The following is a 12,309-nucleotide window of genomic DNA, read 5'->3' as shown; positions in this document are numbered from 1 at the left end:
AAAGATTTGTGGAAGAAACTGTGTGCCACTTACGAAAAGGAAACTGCCTCTAATAAAGTTTACCTCATGAAGAGGTTGTTTGAGCTGCAGATGAAGAAAGGGGTCTCCATTGCTTCTCACTTGAATGAATTCAATATTATTTTCAGCCAGCTTCAGGCTCAGAAGATGAATTTTGATGCGGAGACTAAGGCAATATTTCTCTTATGTTCATTGCCATCCTCATGGGATACCTTCCGTATAGCTGTCAGTAACTCTGCACCTAATGGAGTACTGAAATTTGATGATGTTGTAGGTAGCTTGTTGGCCGAGGAGATTAGACGCAAGTCTATGGACGGCAACAAGCAGGATGCAGCCTTAAATGTGCAAAGGGGCAGATCACAGTTCAGGGGGAAGTCCCAAGAAAGAGGGAAGTCTCGTAGTAAATCTAGGGCACGGAACATTGAGTGTTACCACTGTGGCAAGAAGGGCCATATGAAAAAGGATTGCTACAAGCTGGAAAGAGAGCAAAAGGATAAGAAAAAGAATGCAAATTGGGGTGCAAATCAGAAGGAAGAGAGTCCAAGGGAGGACAAAGGAAAAGTGAAGATTGAGGAGATCAATGCAGTCACACATGATAGTGACAATGACATTCTCTTCATGTCTAGTTTATCTGCAAAGTTGTTTACCACTTCAGATGATGCATATTCCCAGGATTGGATTTTGGATTCTGGTGCTTCATTCCATGTTACTCCCCATAGGGAATGGTTCTCCACTTATGACAGTGGAAAGACAGCTTGTGTGCATCTTGGAAATGACTATGCATATGACATAGTGGGAGTAGATGACATAAAGTTTTTTTTTGCAAATGGTTCTGCATTTATTTTGAAACATGTGAGACATGTGCCTAAGTCTTATTTCAGTGGGTCAGCTAGATGATGCTGATTTTCACACCACTTTTGGCTTTCAGAGTTGGAAAATTCAGAAGGGCTCTATGCTTTTGGCCAGGGGTGCCAAGTGTAGGACTTTGTATCCCTTAATGTATCAGGGGTATTTGATCATGTTGTTGCAATAATCGAGCAGCCAAGCACTTATTTGTGGCATTGCAGGTTGGGGCACATGAGCCAGAATGGAATGAAACTCTTATGCCGTTTGGGTTATGTACCGTATTTGAGTTTCTCTGATTTTGAATTTTGTGAGCACTGTCTCTATGGAAAGTAGACTAAATCAGCCCATAAAAGAAGGGGAAAGAAAGAGTTTGAAAAGCTTGATTTGGTGCATTAAGACATATGTGGTCCCATGCCTACACGGTCATTAGGTGGGGCTGAATACTATGTGACATTCATTGATGGTGCAACTAGGAAAGTGTGGGCTTATGCTATAGCTCGGAAGAGTGATGTGTTCCAGGTATTTCAGAAATGGCTGGCCTTGGTTGAGAATCAGTCAGGTAGAACGCTTAAATGCCTACGGACTGACAATGGTGGAGAGTATCTCTCTCATGACTTTCAGCATTTCTGTGATACACGTGGGATTAAGAGGGAGCTCACATCCCCTCATACTCCAGAGCAAAATCCAGTTGCAGAAAAGATGAACCGTACCATTCAAGAAAGGTTGCAATGCATGCTTTCCAATACAAGTCTTTCTGGTGGTTTTTGGGCTGAGGCAATGAAGACTGCAGTGCATGTGATCAATAGATCACCTAGTAAGAGTTTGGATGGTGGTATTCCTGAAGAGGCATGGAGTGGCAAGAAGCCCTCTTCCTCTCATTTGCGTATATTTGGGTATGAGGCATATGCACATGTGCCAAAAGAGCTTCGAAAGAAGCTAGATCCTAAGTCTAAGAAATGCATCTTTCTGGGTTATGGTGAAAGTGGAGAGATGGGCTATCGTCTCTGGGATCCAGAAGCAAAGAAGATCATACGCAGCCATGATGTAGTCTTCAATGAGAAGAAGATGCATAAGGCACCCATGAGGGATGTGGAAATGAGGAGAATCACTTTCCAGGATGTGAATCTGTCTACATATGTTGATAGACAGCAAACTGTCCATGCACCAAATGTGCAAGAAATTGTACCACCAAGTACTCCCATAGGCATACAATCAAGGGTAGATGATGGATCATCTATTGGTGGAAATGATGAGCCAAATGTGGCTGATATATGCAGGTGGGACAGCAAGCTGAAATGCCCTTGAGAAGATCATCTAGAGTGTCTAGACCGCCTGATAGGTTTGTTCCAAGGGTAGACTATGTGATGCTTACTGATTGCGGGGACCCTTCTTGCTACAGAGAGGCTATGATGCGCGAGGATCAACGCAAGTGGGAGTATGCTATGCAATCAGAGATGAGTTCACTTATGAAGAATAAGACTTGGGACTTGGTTTCTTTGCCACATGGAAAGAAAGCGTTGCCATGTAAATGGGTCTACAAAATGAAGGTCACAGGTGATGATGTGCCTAGGTACAAGGCCCGTTTGGTCGCTAAAGGGTTCAAGCAAGAGAAAGGTGTAGACTTTGATGAGATATTCTCTCCGGTTGTGAAGATGACCACACTTAGATGCATGCTTGGACTAGTGGCATCAGAGAATATGGAGCTTATGCAGATGGATGTCAAGACAGCTTTCTTGCATGGGGATTTGCATGAGGAAATTTACATGGTGCAGCCGGAAGGCTTTGAAGAAAAGGGCAAAGAGCATTTAGTTTGCAAGCTGAAGAAGAGTCTCTATGGTCTTAAGCAAGCGCCTAGAGAATCATCGTTGCAAGAGCCAAGATATCCGTTGCTGAGAGTCGTTTTTACTGGTATCAGAAGTTTGATGCTTTCATTTGGTCCCAGGGTTTTAAAAGGAGTGAAATTGATCACTGCCTCTACACTAAAAGGGCTAAGGATAGTAGCTTGATTATCCTGGCACTATATGTGGATGATATGCTATTGGCTAGCAAGCATAGTGATTCCATGAGTGCTATTCAGCTAGCACGGAATCCGGTCTTTCATGCAAAGACCAAACACATTGAGGTCAGGTACCATTTCATCAGGGAGGTACTTGAGGACAAGCACATAGAGCTTGTCAAGGTTCATACAGATGATAACCCTGCAGATATGCTGACGAAGAGTCTACCTAGTCAGCAGTTTGAGTATTGTCGTGTATTGATGGGCATTGGATAGTATGCTCACTAGTTGTTCTCCCTTAAAGGCACATTGTCCTTTAAGTGGGAGGTTGTGGGGGTTAAAGGTCACTGTGCCTTTACCCCGGTTATGTACAATACTCAAACACATATATAAATGAATGAAAAAGAAGATTAGGGGGTTCTGCACCCACCAAAACTTGTGTGACTCTCTGTCTCTCTCGCTCCCTCTTCCGTTCTTGCTTCCGTTGAGGGCACTCTCACCCCTCCCTTTGCGATCAAACAAATCCAGCCTCTGCTCAGGGACGGGAGTGCTCTTGAGTCAAAGATCTCCTAAAAGGCAAGCCGAAGGGGGGTGTGCACAAAGGGCCAAAAGCTCCTGAAGAAGACCGGGGACAGCCCGGGCACTTCTGAGTTGAAAGTGCCCTGAGAGCTTCCCAAAGCTCGTCATCTGTGAAGGGAGAATCCAACTGGTTGCTCACGCCCTGAGAGACCACAGCTGGGAGATGCTCCCATACTGCCTCGTGAGCCTCCCACACCTGGGGGGATGACTCCTCAGCTTGAAAAAGGTGTTGATAGAAATCTGAAGCCAACTCCATAATCTTATGAGGGTGTGAAACCATCCTGCCACTAGCGTCTCTCAGTCTCTACAATTAGGCACCTGCCGACCTAGGCCCCGTGGCTTGAAAGAATTGGCGGTTCATCCTATGCCCCTACTGTACCCAACAAGCACGAGCTAAATGGTAAGAATACTCAGCCCTCCTCAACTCCGTGTCCTGAAGCTCCAGACGTGCACACTCATATCTGTCAGCAAGCCACTGGGACTCCGTGTCCTACTCCTTGAGACGCTCAATGGAGGCTTGTGAAAACACTGTCTTAATCAACTACAAAACACTGTCTATGAAGAAGAACTGCAATATATATCAATCTGTTACAAGGCTTGTGGAAATGATATCCGGAATAGCGAAGAGGCTTGGCTTGAATGATGTGTACAATGCCCGAAAAATAGCCGATAGGCTTTACAATGCTGACATGTGAGTGTAAAATCAAATCATGTGCAATTTGTCCTCTAATCAATGTGCCAACGCCTCTGAAATAACTCTGAAGTTGATTGGTTGCTTTGGAGTTCTCTCCTCTAAGGATGATCTAATCTACTCTGATCTAGATCTAGACCAACTGTCGAGCAATGAAATAGCAGTAAATAATTCATTTTCTTGTGTTCATTTTAGGTTTTGAGTCAGATGCATTGATGTAGAGGCTTCTGTGCGTGCAAGAAGTAGATTTGATGCTGAGGCTAAAAAGTGTGTAATACTTGTGCCAAAATGTGTGCGTGATGCAACGAGCGCATAAAGCACAAAAAATCACGTGTTTTTTCTTTTTGGAGTGTCCTCAAATTCTTCTTGGATCAAGAGATACGGCTTGATCTAGGTGGAGGAGGGAAAAATGAGAAAATAATGATATGGCACATGGAAGATACACGGTGTGCCTAGGAAAAGATTACTGTTCCTGTGGAGCACTGCTTAGGTGGCACTGTCTGAGTGCACATGCAAGGTGCACATTGTGCCTAGCAAGGGACTGTGCCTAGCAGGGGATGTGCCATGTGGCAGTTGACGTCAGTGCTAATTGTACTGATGAGGTGGCATTGTGGATAGGCCCGCGTGGCAGGTGACATGTCTTGGATGATGTGTCAGCAGGGCCGGCCCTGTTGACGTGGTAGATAAACCTATGTGGTAGGATGAGTGCCACGTGGCACTGTGTGGTAGTGTCACGTGTCAAAAGTATGAGCACCCCGTGGGGATAAGGTCAGCAATGGAATATCTAAAGATTCCATGTCCATCGCAGCCCCTTCTTCGTCATCTCCATCATGTGGACCTTCAACATTAGGTCTGGAGTCCCATGCTCGTGTCCTATGCCTGCAAAGTTGGAACTCCAGGGTGGATGGGTGGTGCTATACCACTACTCAAATGGTACCCATCTTCAGGGGCTGCAAGATCAGTAGTGTGATCTCTAGGGTAATAGGGGATATCTTAGTGTAGTTCAAGAGTCCCAAGCACTAAAACGTAAGTGAGAGTGGCTCGCATGGGCGAGTCTTTTGCCTTGGAAGATGAAACAACAGGGCCGAGTCTAGGGAAGAAACTAGGCTAAGACCTAGAGGAGGAACCCAAACAGGCTTGGGCAAGGCTCTGTGCGGGAGGTGTGAAGAACCTGAGCCTGCGGGCTTGGCTCAAGAGTTGTGGGGGCAGGTGGCTGGCGAGGCTTAGGAGGATGGGTGACAAGGGTGATCACAGCTGGAAGAGGAGAGCTGAGGGTGACGGAGAGGGCTGAGATGATGGAGAGGCACATGGTCTGTTAGTGGAGGGGAGGGCACTCAACAAAAGGGGAGCAAGGGGAGGCGGAAGGTCAGGCAAGGGGGGGGGGGAAGTATTTGTTGAAGAAAGAAGCAGGAGCAAATCTAATCCACCATACAAGGCCAGCTAATGATTGGAAAACTTATCATGCCATGTATATGACCCTATGTAAGCATGAAGCAATCCAATTTTTTGGTCGTATTCTAGATGGTAATGATCATCACTATTACAAAGTTCACATTTATTGTACATGAGCTACTGACAGTAGTAACTGGTGAAATTGTGTAAGAGGACAAAGAAGCCCATATCATGCTTTGGCAGTGCTTAAGAAGGTGTGTGGCTAGGAGCAAAGTGATTTTTGTTCACTTATGGCTGATGAGGTAGAAGCAAACTATGGCTTATTGCCGTGCAGTGTAGAATGCTGGACCTAAAAGTTGAATTATGGGATGCGAACACCCCCACAAGATCTTTCCTTCTTCTCTTGGATCTCCTTGCTCTAAGGTACATTTTCCATTCCTCACCAAGAACACTACGCTTGTTCCATTGGGAGTGGAGTCTACAAATGTCTAATCCTAATAACAAGGAGAGCACAAGGCCATGTGCCAGCAGTCAAGAACTACTTCTGCAAAGGTCATCAGGCATTGATGGCCAACAGGGTATAGTAGATATGTCACGAGGGCTTGAATTTTTGGGCTTGCATGTGGGGGCCAGTTTCAAGATATGTGGAGAAAAAGTAATGAAATCTGTTGATGATGAAGTGTTGAGGTGGAGACAGAGTATTCATTGGAAGAAAGTCTCTACTATGATGTGCATATTACTGAAACACCCTCATGCACGTGCCATATTTCCTTACATGGCCTGTAAGCACCTGTCTTTGCCTTCGTGCCTTGGGTCTGCAGAGGACGTGCCCACATGGACAGCATTTCTAAAATACACGGCAGGGTAGCAGCAAGCAGAAAGAAGATTTGATGATTGGCCAAATTTCTTGCACTATTAGTACATTTGCAACTATTGTTAGTACTTTGTTTGCCTCAGGATCTCGTACACCCTTGAGGTCTTCCGCAAAATCTAAAGCCCTCTATCTCTCGGCATTACATGGCAATAATGCCTTTATTGGCTGTTTGGAAGATAGTTCAATTTTGCCTAGGCTTAGGTTCTTTTTTACTTCTTGCTTTTTTATGCTTGAATCATATTTATATGAGCTACTGCTGATTGGGACTTGCTCTTGCTTGCTTCTTAACTATTGTACGTTGTTTTTTTTAGATTGACGTATTCCACAATGTACGAGATGGGATCAAACATAAATGGATTTGATGCGTTGCTGTCACATGCACAAGTTATAGCTTCTATCGATCAGCTTTGAAAACGCACACATGCTCTATATTTTCATACTTGTTTGTTTGTCTGGCTGTCTAATCTAATGGGAGGTCAAAGACAAATAATCTAGCTTTGGTCACCCAGCTGTTGATTTAGTAATCTTTGTCTTATGATAGTTGATACTGCCAGACTAAGAAGGCTGCTCTATCATTGTAAGACTCTTGGATATGGCTTAGCAAAGCAGTTGCTACTTAAAAAGACACATTATATATTTTTGGAACCCAGGTTATAGAGTAATGCTTCTCAAAATGACATCAGTAAAACAATATGCAATGATAGGGGTTTTTCATGAACATTATGGTAATATATCTGGTTGTAAGACATATGTTTATATGAACATTCTGGTAACAAAACTGGTTTTAAGACATGTTTATATAATTAAACTTCAACTGGAAGTAGTGAACTCTAACCTCATATTTAGGTGCAATGGCCAACTAGGCTGATATTTTCTGTGCTGTACTTTTAAGGCGCTATTTTATTCTGCCCTTCTTTGCGGTCGAGAAATCTTTCAGCGAGAGGATTCAAGTTCAGATCTCATAAGGGAGATAGATCTTCGGTTGAATGCTTTATCATTTCACATCAGGGAGTATTACTGGGTTGACTTGAGAAAACTGAACGAAATCTATCGATACAAAACTGAAGAGTATTCATTTGATGCCATCAATAAGTTCAACATATATCCTGACCAGATATCTTCATGGCTTGTTGACTGGATGCCGGATCAAGGGGGCTACTTAATAGGGAATCTGCAACCAGCACACATGGATTTCCGGTTTTTCTCGTTGGGAAATATGTGGTCCATTGTCAGTTCTTTAGCTACTCAAGAGCAGGCAGAGGCTATACTAGATCTCATCGAGGCACGATGGGATGATTTAGTTGGAACTATGCCTCTTAAGATTTGTTTCCCAGCCCTTGAAAATGAAGATTGGTCTATCATCACAGGCAGAGACCCAAAAAACACGTATATTCTCTCTCTCTCTCTCTCTCTCAAAACACACACACACACACATACTCTTCTAGAAGAGAGAGAGAGAGAGAGAGAGAGAGAGAGGGAGTTTTTCACACACACACACACACACGTTTGAGAGAGTTTTTTTCCCTTTTACTTCCGGGGGGCAGGGTGGGGATTTTAATTGCAGAAATATTCTGGGAGAGTTTGAAAATGGACCCTATTTCACATAAGTCGTCTATTTTAAAACGAGGGAGAATTTAGTAGATCTGCTGTTAGTTAGAATGTGTGTTTGGTGTGTGTTGTGTCAATTCAATTGCTCTCTCCATTTCCATGGGTTTTATACAGACCTTGGTCGTATCATAATGGAGGATCTTGGCCCACTCTTCTTTGGCAGGTCAGATATTTATTGCTTGCATTACCCTATTTTTTATTTCAAAGTAGGGCTTCTGTAAAATGGATTTGTTAGTCGTTGGTGGCCGTGGCCTTTAAAATGTTGTTACGATGTTCTTTTTGATGTAGTTTACTGTTGCATGCATCAAAATGGGAAGACCAGAGCTTGCTGAGAGGGCAGTGAAGGTTGCAGAAAAAAGAATTTCAAAAGATCGATGGCCTGAATATTATGATACGCGGACAGCACGATTTATTGGAAAACAAGCTCGACTCTACCAAACTTGGTCTATAGCAGGCTATCTTGTTTCCAAAATGTTACTGGAGAATCCTGCGGGGACTAACATTGTTACTTGTGTAGATAGTCCCACAACCAATTCTTGTTTGCTGGAAGCAAATCCTCACAGAAAACGTCCTCGGAAAGCTACCATATCTCACATGATTGTATGAGTTTTCATTCATGCTGTATCATGTCTTTTGAAGTTGATCAATAACTTAACATACAATACACTACAGAATTTTGTAAATAGCTTATGTGGTTAATAATCCTCATTAGTGTTGAAGCAAGCAAGAGCCATATGTAGCTCTTCATTGTTCAATGGATTGTTCGAATTTGCAGTCATACTTTGTTTTGCTGAGCCATGAAGTTTCCCAGGGAGTTTCCATTGTTATGCTAATCTTCTTGTTCTCCATGCCACTTTCCTGGTGGCGAGAACTATGGCTTGGTTTCTTTGTGACCAAGACTATTCCCCATTTTTGGTGATCTTCTTGTTCTCCATGCCGCTTTCCTCGTGGCGAACTATGGCTTGGTTTCTGTGTGACCAAGACTATTCCCCATTTCAATAGAAAGTCTATTTTCCAAAACAGGAAAGGCAAGCATGTGTAAAGCTGCCCCAAGCAAGACAATTGGGAATTTCATTAAAGGCTCTAAGAAGGATTGAACAAAATTGAGTCTGTTTTTTCGACGCAATTGCAGTAAGATATTCCCCCATGTTGATGTCTTAAAATGTCAACTACTACAAAGGGTTTTAAGGGCCTTTTCGACCTACCATTATGTTATATTAGTACTTTAGGTCCTATTCCCTGTACCAGTTAAGAAGTAGTCAAGGATTTTAATGGAAGTGTACATTCCCATTGGGATTCAAGGGGTTTCAGTTATGCTAGATCTCTTATTGGCATGTTAAAGATGCTTGGAAGTTTAATCCCTAAAAGAAGGTACACCTTTTGTGAAGGCACACAAGTTGAAATAAGGGTTTAACTCAAAGGGGGACACTGTGAATGCTACTTTAATCAAGGTTTGTTATGTAACAAGATAAATTGTATTCACTAGGCCTGCTGGAGGAGCGGCCAAGTCTTGAAAACGAAGTCAAATTTATCGGTGTTTGGAACGCTCTTGTTGAGTCTTCTCTTCAAATAAAAATGGATTGATTGGAAGGAACTAATGCAATTTAGATGCATTTGAGTGCCTAGTGGGACATTGCATTTCCAATAGGCCAATGCCCCATATTTTCAAAGCATATGCATGGTGAAAGTAATGCTTCAGAAACATTATTACATTGCTTGTGTATCTTAATCCAATATAAGACGGTCTTTTTTGCAGGTTACTTTTTTACTCTTAGCCTTCCATTTTTTGGGGGTTTTTTACATCCTTTAGTCTTTAGAGTTCGAACACTAAAACAAGGTGAATTACATTCAATGGGCCTGCCCATTAAATATAATTGATGGTTCTGATAAGATATTCGGGATGCTGAAAGAAATCGAAATGCTGAGAGTAGGAATGCTGTCGATGGAGGAAGAGACCAAGCTACTTCAAGAGGCACTGGCAAAGAGGAATGGGAAACTGTAAGCAGCCAGGCAACTTTGTGAACCAAGCTACCAATAGCAGAGGATCAAATTGCTTTGGCATCTCTACGTGCAGCTCCTCCAGCTCGTAAAAACATACAGATCCCTTTTGTGACCGACTTCCTCAACTTCCCACGTCATCGCGCTATTGCAGCCGTGCACCATCTGCCGTGTAGCGCAAGTAAGGACATGACTTGCTATCTGCTGCATTTGGGGCTCCCGTCTTGAAAAGACAATCGGCAGGTCTTTCTCAACCACAGACGCAGTCAACTGGTGTTAGCAACAGGTCGTCTTCGGTCAGCGACGCAAACTCTCTCCAGTCAAGAGGGACCTCTTCACGAGGGAGTTCCCCTACCACGCCCAGAGCCCTCTTTCTGCCTTGTAGGAAGGTTTTACTGGACTCCCAACTCAAGAAGCAAACCATGTCGAGTTAGAGATCGACAATTCCGGTGTTGTTCTTCTGAGATTTGGAGGAGGTTCTAATGAGTACCCCGGCAGTGCTGACGGCTCCCAAGTTCGAGACCTCACTTTTGAACGCCTGCAAACATTTGATCAGCATTTCTTTAACAACGGCGGACTTGAGATTCGTACTGGGAGAGCACGATGGTCTTCGCGATCTACAGCTGATCGAAAGCCTCAATCTGGGCTCTAGTTGAGGTTGCTCCTCCTGCATTTTATCCCACTGATGAACCTCCATCATCTCCTCTTCTCCTGACTCTTTACCATAAGCAAAGCTGAGATGAGGGAGGGACGGAAATGACTACAGCAAAGCAAGATACCCTCCTTGAGTAAATCGATGTACGCGCAGCAGGTGAAGGGTGAGCTTCCTCAAACTGAAAGCTTCGGCATCAATCTCCTAGGCTTGTAGGTTTGGAAAGCTCTGACCAAAAATCTTTGCGCTTGCCTTCGTGAAACGAGCCTCTACTGATCAGATTTCATAAACAAGATTCCGAAACAAAGCCACAAAAACGGAGTTCTTGCAATTCATTGAGCACATTCACAATATTCACATTCATTGAGCGCAGGACCCCAAAACGAGAATTCAATACCGCAGAGAAGAGCATTCGAAAAGGGGAGAAATTGTTCAACGTCTGTGAGTCGTACACTCGATTCCAAGCAAGAAAATGTGGGTTCCATTCGGCAGGCTTAGGGTACGTTCACACTAGGCCCGCGGAGACGGGTGCTCTCAAGAGAATGCAAGACATGTCCACCCCGGCAGACAATATTTATAAAAAGTAATGGATTGGCTTAGTGGAAAAGCTTTCACGTTTGGGCCCCTCAACGTGGATTCAATTCCCCACCCATAGGCTTTCGCGCCATTTTTTTTCCCCTTGCCCACAAGATGGGCGACCTTCTCTCCTTCAAAAGTCTGGTCCACGGGTGATGGCGCCCCTGCATTTTGGATTGTGGAGCATGTCTATCGGCTTAGTCTGAACCCGGCCTTAGTGTGAGAGAGTAAACTTTCCTTACCGTGTGACACAATTTTGTGCTAAGGAACCATCACAATGAATGGGAGGAAGACCAAAAGAGTGAAACAAGTTGAAGGTTCTTCAAGAGGCTTGCCTTGAAGTTTTGAGTTGTTGGGGGAGTGTTTAGGTTTTTGAGTTTATGGGTTTGGTAGTATGATGTATAGTAGTGAGTTGTCACACCAATATATGTAATTTGTGCCTTGTTTGAAGTTGTCGTTGTTGTTGTTTGTCGAGATGTGGTCAATGCTTTGATCCATACATTGTTGTTGTTGTCGTCAATAGTTCTCTCATATTGAAACTTGACATTAATTGTTGAATGTTAGCCATTGCTTTTCTGGTCACCCACTAGTAGAAAATATTAAAATCACTGACGACTAAGTAGGTAGTGCTGGTGGTATGGTGCCTAGTATCTTTTGTAAAAGTTTTTGTAACGTTCCTGGTTTTGCTTTTGGTGGTTTATATATATATTCAAAGTTGCAATTTGTTTGTTCGTTGTCGCTTGTAGTAATGTAAGCAGACCCTCGTGCCCTTGGACGTACATGTCTTTTTGCTGTTTGAGGACGAGGTTTTTTTTGTATTACATAGCGAGTTTTGAATCTTCTGTTGTGGTGACACTGTGAAATCTTGGTAGTGTTGGAGGCGGTTGTGTTTGTAAGTGTGTTTCTTGTAAGCACAAGACGTTCGCTGCTATGAGGATGCTTTCTGAGTTTAGTAAGTCTTTTGCATGTGATATTAATGATCTTGTGTTCAAGCTTTGTATTGTGTTTTGTGGTGCGTTTCGGCTGGAAAAGTCTGTTGGTCAAAGGTCCAGCTGACCGCAGTCCTTGTGCAGTCTTGA

At 43.5% G+C, this 12,309-nt stretch overlaps 1 protein-coding gene across 1 annotated transcript in view; it reads left to right on the top strand.

The window, feature by feature from the left end:
* The window catches only part of LOC147881270 (alkaline/neutral invertase E, chloroplastic-like), a 56,659-nt gene extending 47,520 nt beyond the window's left edge, over positions 1 to 9,139 (top strand). Inside the window, exons 4-6 of the mRNA XM_087370064.1 lie at positions 7,289 to 7,782; positions 8,119 to 8,167; positions 8,293 to 9,139. Coding sequence (XP_087226190.1) covers positions 7,289 to 7,782; positions 8,119 to 8,167; positions 8,293 to 8,610 — 861 coding nt within the window. The 3' untranslated portion in view covers positions 8,611 to 9,139. The remainder of the gene's footprint in view (positions 1 to 7,288; positions 7,783 to 8,118; positions 8,168 to 8,292) is intronic.
* Positions 9,140 to 12,309: the final 3,170 nt, after the last annotated feature.

The sequence above is a fragment of the Dipteris shenzhenensis genome, chromosome 31 (genome assembly GCF_047967505.1).
Source record: "Dipteris shenzhenensis isolate YYH24624 ecotype China chromosome 31, Dip_SZ_1.0, whole genome shotgun sequence".
Taxonomy (NCBI): domain Eukaryota; kingdom Viridiplantae; phylum Streptophyta; class Polypodiopsida; order Gleicheniales; family Dipteridaceae; genus Dipteris; species Dipteris shenzhenensis.
This window is presented reverse-complemented; position numbering and strand designations above follow the sequence as displayed.